At 42.0% G+C, this 22,381-nt stretch overlaps 1 protein-coding gene across 2 annotated transcripts in view; it reads left to right on the plus strand.

Moving 5' to 3' along the window:
* Positions 1-22,381, plus strand: part of ESRRB (estrogen related receptor beta) — a 134,539-nt gene that overhangs the window by 45,465 nt on the left and 66,693 nt on the right. The window contains exon 1 of one of the 2 annotated variants that reach the window (XM_042047223.1): positions 3,679-3,905. The exons of the other annotated variant lie outside the window; for it this stretch is intronic. Coding sequence (XP_041903157.1) covers positions 3,856-3,905 — 50 coding nt within the window. The 5' untranslated portion in view covers positions 3,679-3,855. Of the gene's footprint in view, positions 1-3,678; positions 3,906-22,381 lie in introns of those variants that run through there. 2 annotated transcript variants of the gene reach the window in all.

The following is a 22,381-nucleotide window of genomic DNA, read 5'->3' on the forward strand; positions in this document are numbered from 1 at the left end:
CTTTTCCATTCTTTTCCATTCTTTTCCATTCTTTTCCATTCTTTTCCTTTCATTTCTTCTTTTTTCTTTTCTTTTCTTTTCTCTTTTCTTTTTCTCTTCTCTTCTCTTCTCTTCTCTTCTCTTCTCTTCTTTTCTCTTCTCTCTTCTCTCTTCCTTCATTTCTTTTCTTTCCATATTGCATGTCTCAAAGAACTGATACTGCCTATCAGTCCATCAGCCTATAGTGCTCTGATTGTGATCTGTCCAAGGCTAACATTGATGGAACATTGTTGCTCTGCATTGGGACAACGTGTGAGGAGAACAGGTGACCTCAAAAGCCAGCAGCTGCCTTATGAAAGTCATCCCAAAGGGTAGCACTTACCAGAGCACCTGTGGGTAAGCTCTGTTCAGAGGCCACAGACTGAGTTGGCCAGGATGGTTTCCTGCCCCTCTTGCAGTGAGAGAGCAGCAATTCCAGGGGAGGATTTGGTCAGGGCAGCAAACAAAGGCTGTGCTCACAAACCAAGCCTAGTGCTTCTGTTGCATGTGGAGTTCTGCCTTGGGTTTACCCTAACAGAGTTCTTTTGCTTCCAGATCTACCAGCTTAATCTTACAGTCCTTTCTAACTTCATCCTGGAATTATTTTAAAAACCACATGTATCTGAAGGATAGTCATGTTGAGATCAGTGTTTCCTTCTTTATTCTTTGAGGGAAGAGAAATTGGCTAAAGCTGTAAGAAGAGCTCAGCTGTATGTTTGCAAAGGATGAAGCCTTCTGAGGTTCCATAATCAGCTTGCAGGACTCTTGTTCTCTTTCTTAGGGAATTCAGGTTGGCAGATCAAGCCCAGCCAGCAGACTCTTCCTTTCTATCCTTCTCAGAAAGGAAGGGTCAGACCTCTGCACAGCTTACTCTCAAGGCAGTGGAAGCTCAATTTGTCCATTTGCACTGGGTCAGAAGAGATTAATATTACATTTCTGCACCACTCTGCAAATGCCCACTTCACCCAGGTAGTCCTCTGTCAGCAACAGCCCATTTCCAGAGTACAAACCCACTATTGTACTGTTTATATCAGTTAATTCAGCCCTGTGGACCTTGTGCCAGGCAATCTCATGGCTCCCTGCTTGCCTCACCTCAGCCTGGATAAAAGTTAAAGAGCAAAACTAAAACATCAGCTATTGGGAGAGCAGAACCCGCCTGCCAAGCCATTCCCACTCTGGTCTCCCATTCACTGAGAGCCTACACCAGAGCTAATCTTTGCTGTCAGGATACAGCCAGGGTGCACCTTTCTGAAGAAAATTGCTTTCTGTCAAAATCAGCTCACTGCAAACACCCTGACTGTTCTTGAACTGTAGTCCGCCCAGACCCTGACCCTGTGTGCTTCCTCCTGCCTCTCTTGCTACTGTGCAACAGGAATCTTCTTCATGGGGCAACTAAGTCACCAGTCAGTCCTCTCTGGCTTCAGATTTCTGTTGGAAACACAACGGTGCTGGTTTTGTCCTTGCCTCTACTTGGTCAGGTGTTCTCCGATGTGGTTAGTGAGATTCCTTACAATCTTGGGCCCTCCTAATGCTAATGCCTTGCTAAAGCTTTTCTCTTGTCTCTTCAACATTTAAAGCATCTTAGAGTTTCTGCTCTGATGATATATCACTTAAGTGTACAAAGGTATATGTATATATGTTTCACTTGTATTAATTCTGCATCATGGAAAAATGTATGATATGAATTGTGCCACCTGCAACATTCAGGTAATCAGATTCTGCTGTACTCTTAAAACTGGATACGTCTTCTCTCTGTCTCCATTTTTTAAACTAACCTGTTTTCTGTCCTGTCTTCATGTATACCTTTTACCATAAAAGATCTCTGTCTTGACATTCTTTAAATATAGGTGATCAGAATCAGAGAACTTGTCCTCACATGGCCTGGGGAGACATTGGGGCACACCATCAGTTTATATGCATTTGTTAGGATCTCTGGTAGAGAAGGTAGTTACACTGGCTTTGAATTTGGGCATTCCTCTTTTCTGAATATTCTCAAGTTTCTACAAATACTGATTGTATGAAAAGTTGTAGCCTAATTTATCCTGTGTTTATTGCTTATAGCTGAGCCACATTGAATTTTCTTTTACGCTGTATTACCCGTCATCCAAAAAGCTCTAGTCTGCCCTTTGCTTCTCCTGGTGTTGTACATCGTTGCCTCACATTACATTCTGGGTTTTATATTTAGAAATACCCTCCTAATTTCTACTTTTTAAAATTTTATTTGCCTGGCATAAGAGAACAAAGCTTTTATCCAGGTATAGTTGTATGTATTTTGTTTTAGAATGACCTCTGTTTTTCGTCTACCTGTAAAGGATATTTTTATATATTTGAGCAGCAAACATCTAAACATGAACTAGAAGCATAGGAGAGACACAAGTGAGGTTTGTGAGTGCAGTTTGAGAGGCACAGAGTAGGTAGCAAGGGGCAAACAGACCCTTTAGTGCAGTTCTGTGTGAGTCAGGCGTTCAGTGCAAGATTCTGTGTGGTAGGCATGTGCCCGAGAGGTTCGTGTGCTTTTATGGAAAGGGACCTTCAGATAGGTGTTGGTGTGTGGCTGTAAATATGCAGTGCAATTGTGTGAGCGTGAAAATGTGTGCAGGAACTGTGAAAGCACACGGACTCTAGCAGCAGTCGGTACATATGCAGAGCTTTGAAAATGTGTCCTTCGTGAAATTAGTTGTGTGCAGCAGTTTTGATATTTGTGAAGATTTCTGAGGGTCTGTAGCTATGTTTTTTGTGCCTGGGAATATGTGCTGTTATCCCGAATGTCTGATCTCACTGACTTATTGCAGTGTGGTTTCATAAACTGCACTGAAGCGATATCTAAACTACACTGCTCTGAAACGGGATTCGGGCGCTCTTCTGCACACGTTTGTGGGAATGGATATAGGTACGGGAAAACAGATTTCCGAGTGCCGCGATTAGGCTGTGCCGCGCTGAGACGCGGGTCTGTGCTTGTGCACGAAGTGCGTGTTTGTGGAGTCGTGTGTTTGCATGTAACAGTGCCTGGGACACGCATGTTCCAGTGGCACGCTGGTGCCCTGTGCTGAGCATGTGGGCTGCTGCGCCCGCCGGCACGCCCGTGTAAATAGTCCACGGGGCACCCTTTACCTCAAGTTTTTGCACAACCCTGAACTCCGCAGCCGCTGTCCACGACTGACAGACCAGTGGGGAAGAGGGAAGGGGCGCGTGCGCTGCCGCTGCGACCGCTCCCGCGGCGGGACCGAGCCGGAGCTGCGCTCCCGTGTCACCCGTGTCACCCGTGTCACCCGCGCCGCCGGGCCAGGGGCAGCCCGGCTGCCGGCCCGCACTGAGCCCCGCGGCGCGCCGACTCCTCCGGCCCCGGACCGGGACGCCCCTTCCCGTCCCGGCGCAGCGCAGCCGTGCCAGGCTGGAGCTGCGCGGTGCCGCCGGCCGCGCTGCGGTGCCGGGTCCCTCGGCCCCCCCCGGCCGTGCCTTCCCCAGCCGCCCTCCAAGCCCAGCCCCTGCGAGGGAGCCAATAGCCGCCCTGCCGTCTCCATCCGTCTCCCGGCGTTAAAGCTACAGCGGGGCTCGGGGCGGCGAAATCCCCCGTGGCCGTGTCCTGCGCGCCGCCCGCCTCCTGCCGCCGTCAGTGTGTCCGCACGCGGGTGCGGAGCGGAGCGGCGCTGCCTCCCGTCGCCCGCCCGCCGCCCCTGCCCCGCCGCCGGGCTCGGGCCGGCTCCTCTTCCCGGCGCTCCCCGCCCTCCCAGCCCGCTGCAGTTTAGTTGTTACCTTGTGTTTTTTCTTTCTTTCTTTCTTCTTTTATTTTTTCCTTTTTTTTTTTTTCTTCTAACCGGGAATGCTCAAACTGGACTGATGGACATTTCCGAGCTGTGCATCTCCGACCCGCTCGGCTACCACAACCAGTGAGTGTGCCGTGCCGGGACCGGGCGGGCCGGGGGCGGGCTGGGACCGGCGTTGCGTCCCGCTGCGGGTGGGATGGGGCAGCGACCCCGCAGTCCCGCTGCCTCCGTGCCGCAGAGCCGCCGCCGCCCGCCCCCGCGGGGCACCGCGTGTGCCGGGTGTCTCGGAGCGGCCGGCCGCGGGCAGGGCAGGGCAGGGTGCACCTCCGCGCCGACAGGTGCGGCGGAGTCCGCGGAACAGCACTTGGCGGGGAGGGTAGGCGTGTTGGTGTGTTTCTTTCTTGCCGTGTAACTTCTCCCTCTAATGCTTCATCTCCTAGGAACAGGCAGCTAACAGTGAGTGCTGACAGTCCTTTCTGCGCAGTTTTACTTTCCGTCTGTGCTAGGATTTTTATTAGATGAATTACAAGGTGCCTATAAAGAGATGTGCATATAAAATTATATGAAGCAGATCCACTAGAGCACTGTCTTTTATTTCAAAAGTCTGCTTTTCATCTGAAATGCACTATGGAAATTCAAGTTCCCACAGACTACTGTTTTGGATAGCCTGCCCAGGGAAAGAGTGGAGTGAGTCGGAGGGCTGGCAAACAGACATCCCAAGCTGGGACTGGTGGCTCATACCTTAGCATCTGCTACTGCTCTTTGTATTCCGAAGTGGGCTGTGCCTGGTAATGCTGTGTTTAAAATCACTTTGGTGCGTTAAGGTTGGTTTGATCCTGTTGGGAAGTTAGGAAACAAGGCAAAACCTTTTCAGCATTTACATCCAGCTGACTGGAACAATTAATTTTAAATGCATTTCTCTAATAAATCTCACCCTGAGCAGACTCCCCTTTTGTGTGTTTGCATGTTAATCTGTGTGTCACCTATGCAGGTTTTGTGGTGTCATCAGAGGTGGGAATAAAGTAATTTTGCCTATTTCATTGATTTTGTCTTAAGAACACATTGTATTTAGTAGAATTAAAATAATTAAAATCAAACAAATCATCCACAAATACCTCTATTTCCTCATTTCAGCTTTTATTTGTCTTTCTGTATCTTGTTTTCTGATAGTCCATCTGTCTTTACACTCATTTCTCTTTCCTTTAATCCCCAGCTTCCAGCAGTTTCATTAAAATGAGACTTAGTATTGTTAATAGAAATTAATAATCTAACCCATGTGATTTTCTTTTCCCCACTGGTGCTGCACTTGTGGCTGCTCCATTTTGAATTAAAAATAAACAAACAGTTTCTTAAGGGAAATATATTCTGTATGCTGCTGGGAGTCTTAACATTAAGGCAAAAATAGAAGATGCATCTACCTTCGTAAAAAAAAGAAAAGAACGAAATGCTACAATGAAAAGCTAGATCTTCATCACTTACTATATTGTCTCTTAACTTTTTCCTTTTATTTTTTTTTTACTTTTGGCATTGAGAAAAGGAACTCAAACAACATGAAATAGTAAGAAGTAATCTGCATGTTGTGTTGCCATTCACCAGTTTTACTTTTTCATGGGCTCTAAGTCAGCTCTCAAAAATGTCAAGTGCACCTTACCCATATGCACAACTCCTTGGCTGCTGAGTAGACAGATGAAGGTGGCCCTGGGGGAAGTGCCACTGAGCCCCTATGGCTTTACAGCAGACAGAGAGTGCTGCTTTTTGAGATGAGAAACTGTTGGAGAGCTCTTTGTTTAAAGAGGTGCTTGGTTCTGTGTGCCAACTGACCTTCTCTTTAACATTGTCGAGGTTTGGTAAAATAGAGAAATATAATTTAGAATATTTAAACCTCAATTTTTTCAATTTTTTTAATTTAACGGAGTGCAGAAAAGTCTAAAAAAAGTTGCTGAGAGAAGTAAGATGTGAGCAGCTTTAAAAATACAATATATATAAAGGTATATGTGCAGTGTGTCAGGTACTGATTTGATTTACATTCTGGTTTTATTAAGACTAGATTTCACATTGCATTCCTGTAGCTGAGGATGAGTTGGCCCAGTGTATATCTGTTTAACCATCTTTTTCTCCCACTGTAACACAATTACATTGTGAACATACAATGTAAATACAGGTGTCGTATTTGTGCCTGTATCCCTAACTAGCTGTGTAAGCATATTATTCTTACTGCACTGATTTACTGTTTTGACTGCTAGCTATTGAAATGATTTTAAGTTATCTTCTTTCTTTTTTTTTTTAATGCCACTTTTAATTCTGCGGATGGCATTTTTTAAACATTAAACCTTAAATTTGGAACAAGTTTAAAAATATTGCAAACTGCTCCTTCTTGTTGAGTTGCTTGTTAAGTTATAGGAAAAAATATGGGGAAGACTAAAATATTGGAAGAGAAGTGGATGTGGTCACTCAATATATGATCTATACAGTTCCCTGGAAACTGTATTTTACCTCATAATTATTGAAACAGAGAGAGAATGAACAAGGCAAAGGAGAGGAGAGGTGACTCCTTTCACCTTGAAGTTTGATGAGATCTTAATTTTTGTAACAGTCAGACCCAAAATGAATCTGAACAAAAACTAAACAAAGGAATTCCTTGCTCCTAATTTGTTCTTCTGGTTTTGTGTTTATTTTCCTCAAGCAGTGAAAGTTCCCTTTCCATTGCCTGTGTGTACTGATCTAAGCAATTACACCAGGAACCTGTGGAAGTTCTGATTAGCAGGTTGTGTGGTTTTTCTCAGTGCAGAATCTTTCAGGGAGGGTAAGAAAATGCTTCTTCCTAATTTTGACCTCCTGTGCATGTATTCTAAGGCCATGTATGCATTTATTTTCTTACACAGAAATCCGCTCTTTAGCAACCGCTTACTACATTTTGGTACTGACCTCTGGGAGAATTGTTCCTGGGGTAGGTGATGCAGCTCCAAGGAGGAAGCTTTTGTATGAATTGGAATTTGTTTAAAGCATTTTGGAATTGGGAAATTAACAAAGGCAATGATTTGTACCTGCAGTTTGTCTCTCAGGTGAGGGCATATGGTGAGAATACATTAGTTAAACTGTACTGACAGCGTCTGTCTGCGGTACAGCAGGAAGGAATGCGTGTGCAGACACCACAGATGTACACTCTGCCATATAAAATATGTCATTGTAGTCACACACAAGCACACGTGTGCATCTGTAAATATTTGTTTGTGCATATGTATGTGCATATGCATGGTCATATGGAGCATTGGTGTTGTATCTCTCTCATATGCAAACATAAGGCTCTTTCAGAGGAGAGTAGAATACAGCATTTTTACTTTTCCGTATTAACTTCCAAATATCAGAGAATTTGTTTTCTGCCTCATTATAGGCAGAAAACTGCCATTTCTGCCACTAGAAATGTTGATAGCACTACAAAATTGCCATTTCTGTTTCTAGTTAATGTTCTACATGACAGACAGAAACTGACCAAGGATCCATTATGAAGGTAAAATAAAAATCATTGGCAAATGAGAGCATCCTGCCAGATGATAGGTCTCTTACACTGTTTCCTCTGATGTACAAGAAAGGCATGTGAGTCACTGACGTAAAAAAAAAAAAAATATTTTATGAACAGAAGGAAAAAGTTGAAAGGAATAAATTACATATTTGATAGAGAGATGGAAAGGTATAGTGTTGGAATTTTAAGGCAATGAAGGAGCAAATTCCAGATCTTGCGGCAGAGAATTAACAAAGTTGCTGTCACTGACTCTAATGCGCAGACTGAAGTAATGTGACTTGATTTCAGAGGTTACTGGAAATCTCAATATTCTGTGAATGGGAGGAAATCTGAGTCAGAGAATCTGAATGCAACTGTCTGCTCTGAATATATCTCAGAGGCTGGGATTGGGAGGAGTTGTTAATTGGAGAGAATAGGATGGAGCTGTTTGTTTTGTTGACAGAATAAATTGAAAAACCTCTATAAGGAATTGGTGTAGTTACTGGGTTTCTGACAAGGTTCCCATCATAAAATGGGGTCTCACTACACTAAGCTTAGTGAGCGTGGAGCTGATGAGGAAATCGGTACCTTTAAAGTATTTGTATTAACTTTTCCCTCCTCTTCTAATTCCACTTTTAAAAGTAAACATGATCTAATCATTATCAATTATTGGGAAATATGGAAAGATCAATATATTTAAAAAATAGGATTTTTTCATTGTATTGATTTGAAGTAGTCAATAAATATTGCATTTAGCCTGAGAGAGGAAAGACTTTGGAGAGATTGCATCAGAGAAAGTTGCTGTGATAGAGATTTCACATCCCGTTTTCTTCCTCTCCAAGAGAATGTTGCTCTACTCTCTGTGCCCTTTCCGCTGTTATTTCCCAGCCCTGTTTCTGTACTGTCACTACAGCTCTGAATTTCATGTTGTTTGAAAATACCTGTATTCTTCAAATTATTTAGGTTCAGTAAGAAGTTTTGTGCATTGTGTCAGTGGGTGTCTTTACAAAATTTTCCAGGGCTTGAAGAATACAAATTCTCATAGGGAACAGAAACAGGGAGAAGGTAAAAGGTTTAAACGTGAGTGTAGATGAAATTTACGGGTTCTGTCAGGAGCAAGGTAGAACTTCTCCAAAGTGTGTAAAATGTCTAGGAGAGATTTAATTAAGGAAAGAAATAGTAAAAGAAGCAAAAAGTAGTGACAAATCTTGAATATAAAAGCCAAAATCCTTTCCCCAACTTCTTATACTAACTTGTGCTTCTTAGTTTAGGAGTTGGGGGTCACAGTGCTGCACATCCCCAATTCCAGTGCAGACTGCATAAGTAGGAAATTCTTCCCAGTCAGACCTGTTCTTTATTCTGTGGAGCTCCTGGCAGTAGCATTACAGCCAGGGAGCACAACAGAATTTTTAGTCTGTGCAGTGTGAGCAAGTAAATACAGCATCTGCCCAGAACCCAGCAGTGAGCTTCTTAGGTAATGCTGCTCTAGAAACTGGGGGAAAAAAGGGGGAAAGATCAGAGTTTCCATGACAAACTATGAATCAGAATGGTTGTTTGTTTAGTGAAGGGACTTAATAAGGAAGATATTAGCAGTACATGGTTATGGTGACCTTGCCAAAAAATAAAGGAAACACTTGATTTCTTTCTGTCTTTGCTGCATTTGAGTTTTAGCTGCATTTGAATTTTGAATGTAGTCATTTCTATGTAGCTTGCATGTATAAAGTGCCTTGTGCCTGTCATTGACAACAGAACACAATTTAGTACTCTTTTTAGTAATAGCCATTGACCTGGCAAGTTTTACTTCTTAGAAATTAAATTCTAATAACTTACTCTTCGCATTTGTTTCCATCCTTTTTATGCTGCCTCTCTCTAAAGCTTTGCCCTGTCTCTTCAGAGAAATAGAAATGCCCACAAAAAAATGATGCTTGCAGCTGGAGCACAGTGCCCTTTGATTCTTCCAGTGCTTGAGAGTCTGGCTGCTGGCAGTGACTGTCCGTGAGGAGAAACATGTCTGCTCAAGGTGGAACGCACTGTATAATAATATATTTGTCATGTTTGTAATTGCAAATGTAATTAGCAAACAAGCTCTGGGGGATTGAGGACTTGAAACTTTCACTGCACATCATTTGACCCTATCTTGACTGGACCGGAGCTTATATGTCACTGTTAACCCTCGCTGTTCTTGCAGAGAAATGCTCCTTCTAATGTGACTGCTGCTAAGTTTCCTGTCTTATTCCTCCTCCCCCCCCCCCCCCATTTTTTTTTTTTGGCTATGAGCAGTATCGTACCCGTATTTGCTTATACCTTCTTTTATTTGGATAGCAAGTGCTTATGTTCCTCCTGTGACACATGCACTAATATTTCCCCTCCTAGCACTTCTGACACAGCCTGGAAAGCATTCTGCAATGCCCTTTGTGAAGAGCGCTGTGTACCAGTAAGTGCTTTTGCATACTGAGCTGTTCAGTGCATTCCTATCACCACAGGCAACGTTACTACTCAGTGCCCCTTGCACTTCACAGAGACAACTTGCAAAAAGCAGGTGGCAAGCTGTTATCACACAACCTGCGATGGCTCTCTGTCCCTGCTGAGACGGAATTTTCTTGCACTCCCTTTCTGAATGGGGAAGGAATAAATATCTAACAAATCCTATTCATTTTATGGAATCCTGGCAAATCTCAGTCTAGTCAACCTTAGGATGACTTCTTTGTCCTACAAAAGATATTCCTGATCCATATGGATTTGGTGAACAACACAGAATCAGTTCAAAAAGTCACAAACTTATGTGTGCATAGGAAGCAGAAAGGGGCTACTTCACTTTTTCATATTAATCGTCTCTTTTTTCTTTTTTGTTTTCAAGATAAGACTGAAATTGCAATAAAATTTGTGATAGGACTGTTCCTGTTTTGGACAGAGCTCTATTTATTCTTGCATTTTTCTGTATGTGAAAGGAAATCAGTTAAATATAGGGAGGGGTGGCCTTTTTTATACAATTTTTTGTCGTGACGGTAAGGACATCTCTCAAATATTGCATCCTGTTGAAGGCTTGGAAGGAAAAGGAAACCTATTCTAGTTTCTTCTTGGTAGGATAAGAGCGTTTGATGAGAACCCCTTCTTTCTGTCCAAATTTTCCTTTTCCATTCCTGCATTGTGTTTGATTTACCATGTATTTTAATAAAGATTATGTATTTTTCTTAAATTAGCATAGCCTATAATGTGGGTGATGGTAGTGGGACCTCCACCTTAGAGTATCCTGCATAACAGGAGAAAATTTCTTACAGCACCTTTTGTTTTGAATTGATTATCTGTATCTTACTGCAGATCTTCTTACATGAAGATTTCTTCTTGCTGTATGTCTGCCGGTCTGAACGGGGGTTTGTACATACAGCTTATTAAGAAGTGTTATTTTCTAGGGTTTTTTCCCCTTTTTCTCATGTCACTTTAAAGTTCCCTTTTGTAATAATGGCCCTCAGTCTCCGGTGATGGAGCCGTCACTGTGAACAATGCTGGTGAGTGTATTGTCTCGCTGTCCTTTCACTCAAGACAAAGGTCAAAAGAACAGCTTTAAAAAAATGTTCAATTCTCCTGTTATGACTTTGCATATGAAGATGATAATTTTAAGGATGTATAAGCGCTTGGGTGAAAATAAAACAGAAATAGGATTTTCTGTCAGTGTCCGCAAGTACTTTTTATAATGTACTGACATGAATGATTACAAACCAAATTTCTCACTGAGATTTACATCATTTTCTGTATTAAAAAATTAAAGAGCTGAAGGACACTAAAGAATTATTCTTCAACAGATTTTGTTTTTCCAGAGTCTTCTGTATTGTTTTTGTTCAGTTAAACTGACAAGTTTCTATTTCTCAAACATATTTGTTTCATGATTTAAGAAATTACACTTATCTAGATGAGTTTTTCACAGACGTGGCAACATAGCGGTGGAGAACATAGGACGTTACCAATTTTGGGGATTTGGTTTAAAATTTATTTGTAGTGCACACAACCAGAATTAACCTATACACATTTTCAGTGTATACGTTTTCTACATGCTTTGCTTATAATTTTAAAAACAATTTATATTTACACATTAATTTTAAGGACTTGCTGTCATTTTATTTTTCTTTGTTTCTGGACCATGTATGGCATGTGATTGCCATCTAGTTTTAACAGTTCAGAAAGTGCTGTAGAGGAAGAGTGATTTAATTCTTTAGAACACATAAATTCAGTCCTGCTTCAGTTCCTTTTCAGAAATATATGATGTTGCTTCTGCTTTTATCCTTAAGAGTTTAATTCAGTTTCCTAATAGTTTTTGTATTTCTGTTGATAAGGGAGTTTTTGGGGGGTTTTTTGGTCATTTTTGTAGGCTAAGGGGGTAATGGTACAGGGAGACACTGAAAAAATTCTAAAAATCATTGGTGCCTATTGCCTGACACTCTACAGTAGGTAATTTTTGTTATCAGATTAGTCAGTAGTGCAAAGGTACCTGGCTGGATCAGGGCTCTCCGTATACCTGTGTCAAACAGCGGCTTCGAGCAGTGATGTGCAGCCTGACCAGGGACTGCAGTAGGGAGGAGGCCACAGCTGTCTGGTACAATCCAGACTCACCTTCACATCCAAGGGAATCCCAACACGGGAACTTGCATTGTGGTGCTTGGGCGTTGTGGAGGATGATGACTTTACCTGCCATGGGTTCTCTTTGCCTTAATAGGTTATAGCAAATATGACTTTATGAAGATGATGTTTAAGTGTATCACGCATTCATAGATATTATTTTACATAGATGATGCCAGATGCATCTCCTTTGGAATAATTGGTACAAGTTGTGTAGGGGCACCAAGCACACTGTGGAGGACTAGGATGTGCCAAAGTAGGACAGAAAAGAGTTATCTTGCATACAGAGATATGTGAGTGCATGGATGGATGTCTGTCAGGGGTGTGTGTATGCACTTAATTTTACATAATCGTGCACACACTATGATTTAACAGAACACATGTATATAAACTATATAATTTTATATATAATCAAGTGTTCATTTGATGTTGCATAGTGTACTTTTTCACTCATCCATCCAGTGTCTCTTTGGATGCATATGCAAGACTTTCTGCATGTGGTTACGTATTTCTGTGTGTATTAGTGTATAAATGAACAAATGAAAAAGCAATAAGGATAGGACTGTCTGTCTTAATCACAAGGCTGTTTCTAGTCTTTATTAATTCAAGCTTGTAAATCTGTTCATGGCCTTACATAGAAGGTGTTTAGTAAATGTAAAATGCTGTACAAATACATCATCTAGAACATTTGCGCTGAAAAAACTGGGTGTTTCTCTGGAAATATATATTATTATGGATTATATAGGATTAGGTGCGGCTAAATAACTACAGTTAGATCTTCTGTTTATAAATCAGTAAACTGGTGTTTTTTAAAGAGGAACAGAGATTTTCTTTAAATGGACTATTAGAGAGTAATTTGAAAAACAGTATGCAGAACATAGATCCAGCTATAACATTGTCAAGATAAAGATGGGCTTAAATGCCATAGCCATAAAAGTCAGTGATTTGGAATTTCTTTTATCTGTTTATTTAATTTTTGGTGGTTTTGGAAATGTTCTCTTTTTTTTTTTTAAATGCAATTTTGGTTTAGTAAGACACAAAATATGCTTCCCCTTATGGAATAACTTAAAAGGTTATTTGATTATGAAATATTTTGGAGGTTTTTTTAATTTCATCACCTACAGTGTTTCTGACAATTGTATTTTTACTCTTTTTTAAAGTGTTTTTTTATTTTCCTACAGAGCAGCTTCTTTTTTCCTAGCAATTAAAGTTAGGGGACTGTCATTACAGAGCAACTATAAACCCTAATCACTGCCCATGATCATTACTTCTCTAATAATATGGACTGTCTCTGTTGAAATTTCCCTTCTTGATTTCCTAATCTAACATGGACTTGTTTTTTAAAATACTAACATTTAATTCCATGGCCTTTAAAAAATAACATAATTATGAAACAAAAACAAAAGCTCTCACAGTACAGTGATGTGGTATCTATATGTGTTTGAATGTGCTAATTTTCCTTAGACTTTTCCCTTGGGTGTTTAGGGAAAAACAGATTCAACCCTCTTAATTCTTTGTTGAAAGAAGAAAAAATGCCTGCTTTTGGCTGGTTTACTTTTTCAACATACTGTTACTTTGCTTCGGTCTCTGCAAAATGTTATAGATTCAATTCCCCTGCTGGACCAAGAGTTAAAAATTAATTCATGAATAATAAAAGCCGATCAGTCTTGTTGAGTTTAAGAAGGATTAGAAGAAAGGTTTTTGTACAGAACCAGTTATATATCTTGGTTGTGATATTGTTGGACTAATAGATATTGTACTAGGTCCCACTGGTTATCTGATAAAGGTAGCTGATTTGCAAATAGGATTGTTATCCTGATGACTAACGAGTCTAATATTGGATGGATTAAAAGAGAATGGGCAGCCGGTGTCTATTATAAGTTCTTGACTCCCTCTTAGAAGACAATTACTTGATTCAGATGGATAGATTGGAAAGGGACCAGGTAAATATAAACTACGAGGAAATGGTATCGTACTGCAGAATTTTCAAGGAGAGTGGTCTGACTTGGGCACTGAATTCCACTGAATGTCAGTGTGCCTGTGATGGGGAGCTGTCCATAATTGTTGAGAGACCTGCAAGACATCAGGCTACCCTGTGCTCAAAGCATGTAACTGATACAAGGTAGACACAGAAAAACTCATGAATCCCTCGAGATAGAGGAAGGATTTGCACACAAAATTTTGTGATGCAAAACCCCCTGTCGCTACACAGATCTGCTGTGTAACACTGGAGAGGGGAGAAGGAAGTAGGAGACATGGCTTCGGAGGAAGGAGGGCATCCAAAGTGATGGAGATCTCAATTTTAATTTTTTTTTTTTAAAGGATTCATTGCTAAAGGTGGAGTTTAAGGGAAAGACGGTGGACAAAGGTGGCTTGTTTTAGGAAAAGTGCTTGATCCTGATGTGAGGTATAAGAAGAAGGCTGCGAGACCTTCGACGCAGTTAGGTGGGAGTCTCGGGAAGGGAAAAAGAAGATGTGGCTGCTGTGGGCATGAGGAGGAATGGATACATCTTTTCAAATATCTGCTCCATAATAGCTTCTTAGGACTACAGACCCTTGTTGAGAAAAGCATCTTGAGCGACAAATTGTTCTTGTGTACGAGGAGTTCACTGTCACATTCAAGGGCCGCAGCATCTCTGTCTTTCAGCTGTCGTCGTGGGAAAACTTGTAAACGGAGGATCTCTGTGAGGTTAAAGACAGCGATATTCAGCCTGCAGGCGACTGGCTGTTATATTTGGGTAGAAGTAAAGGCAGCATAGAGAGAAATGTCCATCTTTTGAAAGGAGAACAATTTTGCTTCCTTCAGTGCAGGACTGGCCAGTGTCCTTGCCTTCAAGTGCCCACTGCTGTAGTGCAGGTAGGAGCTGGAAGAGCTCTGCAGCCATCTGCAGGGCTCTGCTGACAGTGCGCCGGGTTGCACAGGGGGCTGCGGGGCCGGCCTGGAGGGCAGCAGTCTCACCTTTGTTTTCAGAGGCCAGCTCTTTGAAAACGTTAAAATTACTTTGTCCTCCTCTAAAAGTACATGTGGGTTCCTCCTGGGCATCTTGGCAGTGCTCTCATTATTGCATTAAGAGAGCATTTCCATGTTCATGGACCTCACGGAGTCTCCAGGGAGACTCTCTGGCATCCCTGCCGTGCACTCCCTTCAGCATCTTCCTAGTATAAGTTTGGATGCCTGAAGGATGATTCCACAGTCTGTGAAGATCTCATGGTAAGGAAGCTTGATGGGGAAGGGGAAACCTTAATGTTTCGCCTATGAATTTCACGCAGCCTTTGAGAAATACATTAATCTTTATGACTGCATCATTTGTGTTACGTACACTGTTTCCAAAGTGGAGTGATCTCTTGCTTTCTCACAGAATCACAGAATTGCTGAGGTTGGAAGAGACCTTTGGAGGTCATCTGGTCCAACCCCTTGCTCAAGCAGGACCATCTAGAGCTGGTTGCTCAGGACCAGGTCCAGACTGCTTTTGGGTATCTCCACGATGAGGGACACCGCAACGTCTCTGGGCAACCTGTGCAAGTGCTTGGTCACCCACAGCAGTGAAAAAGTGTTGGCTTATGTTCAGAAAAACCCTACTGTATTTCAGTTCAGTTCAGTCCTTTGACGGTTTTTACATGATAGTTGAGTTTGCCCGATCCTTTTATGGTGTCTTAAAACTCTCTCTAGTTTGTCAGTCACTTCCTAATAAAGTGACACACAGAAATTTTAGATCCATTTAGGCTAAACATATGTGGAAGAGAAGTATCCCCTACCTAGTTCCTTGGGAGTATAACTGTCATGGAGATCATTGAGACCTGAATGGTTGGGCTCTGGCAACCTGAGCTAAGAATGACCGGTATGTTGTCTTAAAATTACAATTGGTTCGTCAAAAGCATCTGTTGTGTCTCATTAGGATATACAGGAATTTCTCATCTAATTTAGAGTATAGCTTATCCACATCACAGTATGATGAATATGTAGAGGTATTTGTTTTAAATATCCTCTATCTTTTTCTTACTCAGTAGCTGGTTTATCATGTTGTTTATCAGCTACCCAGTCAGGGTAAATGAATAGCAATGAGCAACAATTAAATGCGGATTTAACCAGGAGCAGTCCATTCTTTTGGCTGTTGCCTGTTACTTTGACTGCTGTTCTCAATCCTCGTTGTCTCTGGTTTCTCCTGGAAGAATGACATCCGAGTGGTCTCGCTGTAGCTTTTGTACGTCACCAATGTGAGAGTTAGGACAAGGATGTAGTCCACTGTTCATGATGTGGGCTACTGAAGCAGGGAAAAACCCTTTAATAGCCATAGAGAAAAATCTTTGAGGAGAATGCCATATTAAAATGACTTCTGCCATGATAGAAAACCTTCTACCTGTAATAATGTAGTCTGTACTTGCAGCCTTCTAGAAGTGACTACTGTGCTAACAGGTTCTGTTGCACTTGCAGCAATAGGTAATTTATATCAGGTTACTTCATCTTCTGAGAGTAGCTAGCAACCATGAAATGCTGTCACTGCTGTTGAAGAAAGAGGCTGGTGTTGAGAATTTATATAGGAAACTAGATAAGCAGAAACCACAAGATGAAGAAGCCATCTACAAGCTTTGAGCATGCTTGGGAACTTTCTTTTTAAAACTGTCTTCTAAGGTGCTTTGAATATGAATCTGTTGTTGTTTTTGCTACTGTAAATGACAAGGAACTGTGAAAATCAGGTTGGTTACACCAATGTAAAATTGGTACAAGATTAACATTAGGTCATTCAGTTCAACATCACAGTAGAAGAAATACCTGGAACCCATATAAAAAATCATATTGAAGTGACAGGACAGGAATCAACTAAATCTTTGTATGGTAATGGCAGAAACAAGCGATTTTCTTTCCATAAAACTCTGCCAGGTGCTATTAGTGCCTCAGATCACTGGCTGATTCTTTCAGAGTTCAGGTTTCATGTTTCTAATGCATGAAATGATTCTTTCACCTCTTTGGGAATAATTTGGAGTATGTTGGAGAAGGCTGCATAGTGGTAATTGGGGAGCAGTTTGATGCATTGCTAAAATGCACAGAGGACAAAATGCCAAATGAGGTGTGAGAGCAGGTGAAGTGTGAACTCGCTGAAGTTGCAAAGAATATTATCTGGATAAAAACACACCAGAGGTGAGTAAAGCAGGACTCCAAAGAAGCATTCCAGCATGTGGAGAATTCCAGAGATCTCCAGAGGACAATGCCCTTTGCCAAATTTATGAGGATGAAAGCCATGCATCCCCTGTGCAAAGGAGAAAGAAGACTGCAACAGGATAGCTGGGAAGAAGAGACACACCTCTGGTTTTAAGCTTCTTTTAAGGTATCTATCTATGTAACACCATCAAGCTGAATAGCAATTGCATCTTTATAGCAATAGATAAAATCAAGAAAAAGAAGGTGGCAAATGTAACAAATTGTGCCTTAAGCAAAACCTCGCTGATATGCCCCTGTGGGTGGGAAGTCTAAGTTTAGTACCATCTGATTCTGTAGTATCCTGAGACTTCTGATGCTGCAAGGAAATGCAAGATGCAATGTCAGACAATATTCTACTGCTCTACACAAGAGATCTGAAGGACAGTTGATGATTCAGAATGATCTTGAGCATTTTGGATTGTAAACAGTATACTTCCACTGAGCACTGCTGGAACTGTGTTTGATTGGAGATGGTGTGCTGGGGAAGGACAAGCAAGGGTAGAACCTGTGTCATGGAGATTGAGGTCAGACTGGGACAGAGAAACAGTGACTGAAAAGCCAGCGGCAAAGTCCAGTCACTGTGGCCGCATTTTGACAACAACTTGTGACTGAGGTTTTTGTCTGAGGTGTGATAGAATACATCTGTTTCTCACACCTTTTCTCATTTAACTTTGCTGAAGATCCTCTGATAACGCAAAGCCATTACTTCTGTCATAAACCTGGAATTTGAATGCAACAGCTTTAGGAAAAGGAGAGATCACAGAGGAGGAAGAAAGATTCTGCTAGCACATGCACTGGTGTCTTTTGCTAAAACTGAATGAGAATTGGCTTCAAAATTGACAAATTGGGGTCAAAACTTGCAAAACTACTGCTTTGTTTCTCTCCCAGCTTTTTAATTCAGTATGCACCATGTGGCTGTTGCACTGGAAATGGGCTTTCCTTTGCATTTGCAGACTGTCTCGTTTTGTCTTTCTGCTGCAAGGTGAAAGTAGTGATCAGCATCCTTGTGAGGTGAGGAAGAGGCACACATGAGAAGCTTGCCCACACGAATGCACAGGTCTCTTCTGCCTGATATCCCTGTCATGACCCTGTCACTGGCTGAAAGCACAGCCTGCCTCCTGCCCCCATGGTGGGGAACCTGAAAGCTGGGTGGTGCTGGGAGCAAATTGCCCTGGGGAGAGGTGGTAAGACATAAAGCAGCAGGATCTTTCAAAGGGAAGAGGAGCATTGAAATGGAGCTTCTGATATTGGGAAGAGCTGCTGTGTGTATTGTCATGGGGCCTGAAGAAAGAGAACTGTTCCCTTGGGATGAGGAGATTTATTTAGCACCCCTGCAACCACCGAGGAAAGATACACATTAGCAGCTGGTAGGAGGCCTGTGCTGCACTTCTGCTTCAGTGGAAAAGGCAGGAATGACACACTGCTGTGACGTGGGATGTCAGTGGAGCCCTGAACATCATTTGGGGCAAGTTAGAGGAACAGTGACTTGGCGTGGAAGAAGGAAAGTCTTCACTGATGTTTTTCATGGGGATAGAGATACTACAGGATATCCCCCAGAGAAAAAGCTCAGTCAGTGAGCTGGAAAAGGAGAGAACCGGGGACCAGCAACCAATTCTAAAAAAATTTCTGGCATGTTCTACTGGCAACTGCTGGGTATTAATATGGTTCCAAGTCTCTATGCCTGCGTTGCAGGATTACAGGTTGCTTACCTTTTGGGTCTTGCAGTATGGTACAAGAAATGGTTTTCGTTTTTCCCCATCTTTTACTTTTATCTTAAGTCCTTCCTGCTGAGTGGGATGGAGGGAACAGAGAACAACACATGGCAAACCTCTTCTGCTTGAGAAGTTCATGGGCTGATGGGCTGATGGAATTGCTTTGTAGTTCCTGTTCTGGCAGCTCTTTACAGTTGTGCAGTGCTTGCAGAACTGTAGAATTGTAGAAATTGTACACAGAGATGGGGAAGGAAAGGAAGGTTCTGTGTTTCACCTGGTTTTGAGGAATAATTTGCATTGTTATTCATATAAATACTTCATATGCCAATGAATATAAGGAGAGTAACATGGTGTCTGTCTTCTACTTCTTGGTGTAAATTAATTTGCTGCCTCTCCTATGTGCTTTATGCATGAACCCTCTGCATGCCTCTTGTGTGTCTCCAGCTATGCTAAAGCAAGCAAGGATATCTTCTGTGAAGCTCTGTCTCTGTTGCAGGAGATGCTTCTTGCTGAACTGAGTCTCAGAGCATCTCCTTGGCTTAGGGAAGGTGCTGTTATGATGACTTCTGTAAAGGTAGTACATAAAGCAACAGGAGTGTGAACTTATTAAATCCATGAAAGAATTCCAGTAGGAGTTGGAGATTCGGGACTGGGCTCTTTGAGGCAACACTTATGTAAACACTTATATAAAGTGTCATCAGGACTAAATGGTACTTTGTGGAGGTCAGTTGAACAGCATTTGTTCTGAGGAGCTACAGTTTTAATGGACAGGGACCAATACAGTGCTGGACAGGAGAGTCTACCACCTGAGAAATTAGTTTTGAAAAAGTCAGTTGTAAGATCTTGCTTAAATAGTACTGTCGCCTACCTCCTGCTTTCTGGAAGGATTTGAAGGAGCAAAGTGAAAGAACTTCACAGGAGTAGGAGGTAGAGCTGAGCCATGTTTGCATGCTGTGGTGCTGAGCCTCTGTCAGGTATGTCCTTTTCATGATGTGCATTCTGACATTTGCTTATCACCTGGGGAGCAAGGATGCATCTTTTGCCTCCAGCAGCCCAGCTGCCAGGATGGAGTAAATATTGTTTTGTGGCCAAAGGGGCCTGTTAGCCTCCAGGAGACACAAAACAGCAGCACTCAGAAAAATTAACAGCAGTAAAAGTACATTATACAATTCATCAATCTTTTGTTTTCAACACTGAAGCAATGCTACTTGGGGCACACAGGCTACACCAGGGTCAGCACTTTCATTAGGAGGTCCCTGGTCCTCCACCCTCATCCCAGCACCCTGGATGGGTGCCTGCAGTAGATGCAGGCACTTGCCTGGCATGGATGGGTGAGGCTGGGAGCAGCTGCTCAGTTCTAGGCAGTGTGAAAAATCAGAGGCAGTTAGGTATGAGTGAAAATATTATAAGTTTCCCTGGTGTCAGCACAGGCGAGTTCTGATTTTAAAAATGAAATATGGCAGCTAATTAATCTAGATCACAGCTTAATCGCCTGTGGTGGGTTTTAAAAAAAACATTTTTGTGTGAATTTAGCACTTATGAAAGTGAGAGGCTGGGCTTACTGCATAGACCAAAGCACAGCATGGATAAGCTGTCTCCTGCTGGCTCTGTTCATGCTCCCCTGTGGTGGTCTGCTATTTCCTACAGAGTTTGTCTTTCATACCCTCCTCTGCAGCAGCATGCATGCACCCAGTGTGATACACAACTCCCCTGTGCCTCTGCTTGTCCTTCTGGGAGCAGTCACAGAGGTTCAGAGGCACAGAGCAGCAGATCTGCAGGCTCACTCCAGGATGACATAGGGAATGCCTCTTCCCAGGGCCCAGACTGCAGTGCACTCCCAGTATTAGAGGTGAAACACGGTACTGCCCTGGAAAGTGTGGTGTGAACAGGGAAAGGAAAGGGATCGGCAGAGAAGGCACCAAGGCAGAGGTCAGAAAGCTCAAAAGATGAAGGATGTGACAGCTCTGTTCTTTCCCGCAGGCCAGCACTGGCGAAAAGAAGAGCAGTCTGTCCAGTTTTATAGACTGAGTGCATTTACGTTTTGTACAGATTTCAGAAAGACAAAGCATGAATCCTTCATTGCACATCTCCCCCATCATTAGTGAGTTGCTTTCTGCCAGTGTTTTTAGTAGATGTAGGTCTTGCAGAGAGGGCATCACAGGCACTGTCTGCAAGACAATGTCAGCCAGTTGGTTGAGTGAAGTGAGGGCCAGCATGGGGGAAGGCAGGTGTATGTTTGAGAGACAAGCAAAACAGATGGACCAAGCTGAGTGCATGTGATGGATCACAGGAAGGACGAGGACAACGTGAGACATGACTGTCTATTAAATTTTGTGGAATGACTAAAATAATCTGTCAGTTTTCTACTCTGTTCAGTCAACTTGTTTAGTATGAGTCTCTACAGTTAGGAGCAAACCATTTCCATTTTCCTTCCTCTTTCATTCACACTTATGCTAAATTGTGATCCTGACTGTTCTTGCAGGTTAGCAAAGCTGAGCAGGAGGCAAGCAAGCAAATGTGGAAGGCAGGGCAAGAGTTGGTGTTGTTGATCAAAAATTTTTTGGTCTGAGAGCTGGCACCTCAACGTGGGATCAGGATTGTCCTGTGTCCCCTGGTGTCCACCTTGGCATTGCAGTATTGGTTATTTGGTGGATTCCAATGTTCTGATTGAATTTCAGCTCAGATGTCTACATTTTTCCTTATTTTCCATTATAGTTTTAATGGGAGAAACAATTTTTTTCTTTTTTTTGCATCAGAAGCTCTGTCTATACACAGCAGAAGAGATGCTGTGTTAGGCTTCAGAGATGGGATGAGTGAAATGGTCTCCTAACATGCATACAATTTTGAGTAGCCTTGTGGGTAGAACATACTGCATGTTACTTCTTATTCACTATAAATCATAATTTCTAATGTACTTTTTTACAGCGATCTGAGTGCATAAAAAAGGAACTCTTCCACTTCGTGAAGTAATAACTGTAACCTGGATGAAATAAAATACAAATCCAAAAGCTTTAAATAAAAATGGATTGTTAATGTTGATAAAATACAATAGTACTATTTTATTTCTGTAACCTTCAGCAACTATACTGACCTAAGTAGGAGCAAATACTCGGTGATTAATTTGAATAAAGATGTTATTTCCTATTTTGTCATTCAGAGGAATTGAAAAGATGAAGCAGTCATATTTGCTGAGGGTGTGGGGATAGTGAGGCCAGAGGACAAGAGAGATCTGGAGAATACAGTGCCCATTCAGTCGGTGTTATGACCAGCAAAGAAGGTCATGTCTTAGCATAGTCAGTGGCGAACAACATGATCTTCAGCTTGAAAATACAATATTAGTGAATTGGTTTTTGTTGTGTAATATTTGATCTATGAGGGCCCTGTGGTTGGAAGCCCATAAAGCAATTTGAAAAATGTAAGGAATGTCTAACAAGGTAAGAAGTAAGAGAAGAGGCAAAGAATTTACAACAATGTGGAATGGGTTGTAGCAGGAAAAAAAGGGAGAATTGCACATATCAGAAAGCACTTCAAAAATATTCAAGATACGCACATGAACACGGGGTCAGAAACAATGAGAATC

The sequence above is a fragment of the Corvus kubaryi genome, unplaced genomic scaffold (genome assembly GCF_017639235.1).
Source record: "Corvus kubaryi isolate FWS band 111438036 unplaced genomic scaffold, C.kubaryi_AGA036_p1.0 66, whole genome shotgun sequence".
Classification (NCBI taxonomy): domain Eukaryota; kingdom Metazoa; phylum Chordata; class Aves; order Passeriformes; family Corvidae; genus Corvus; species Corvus kubaryi.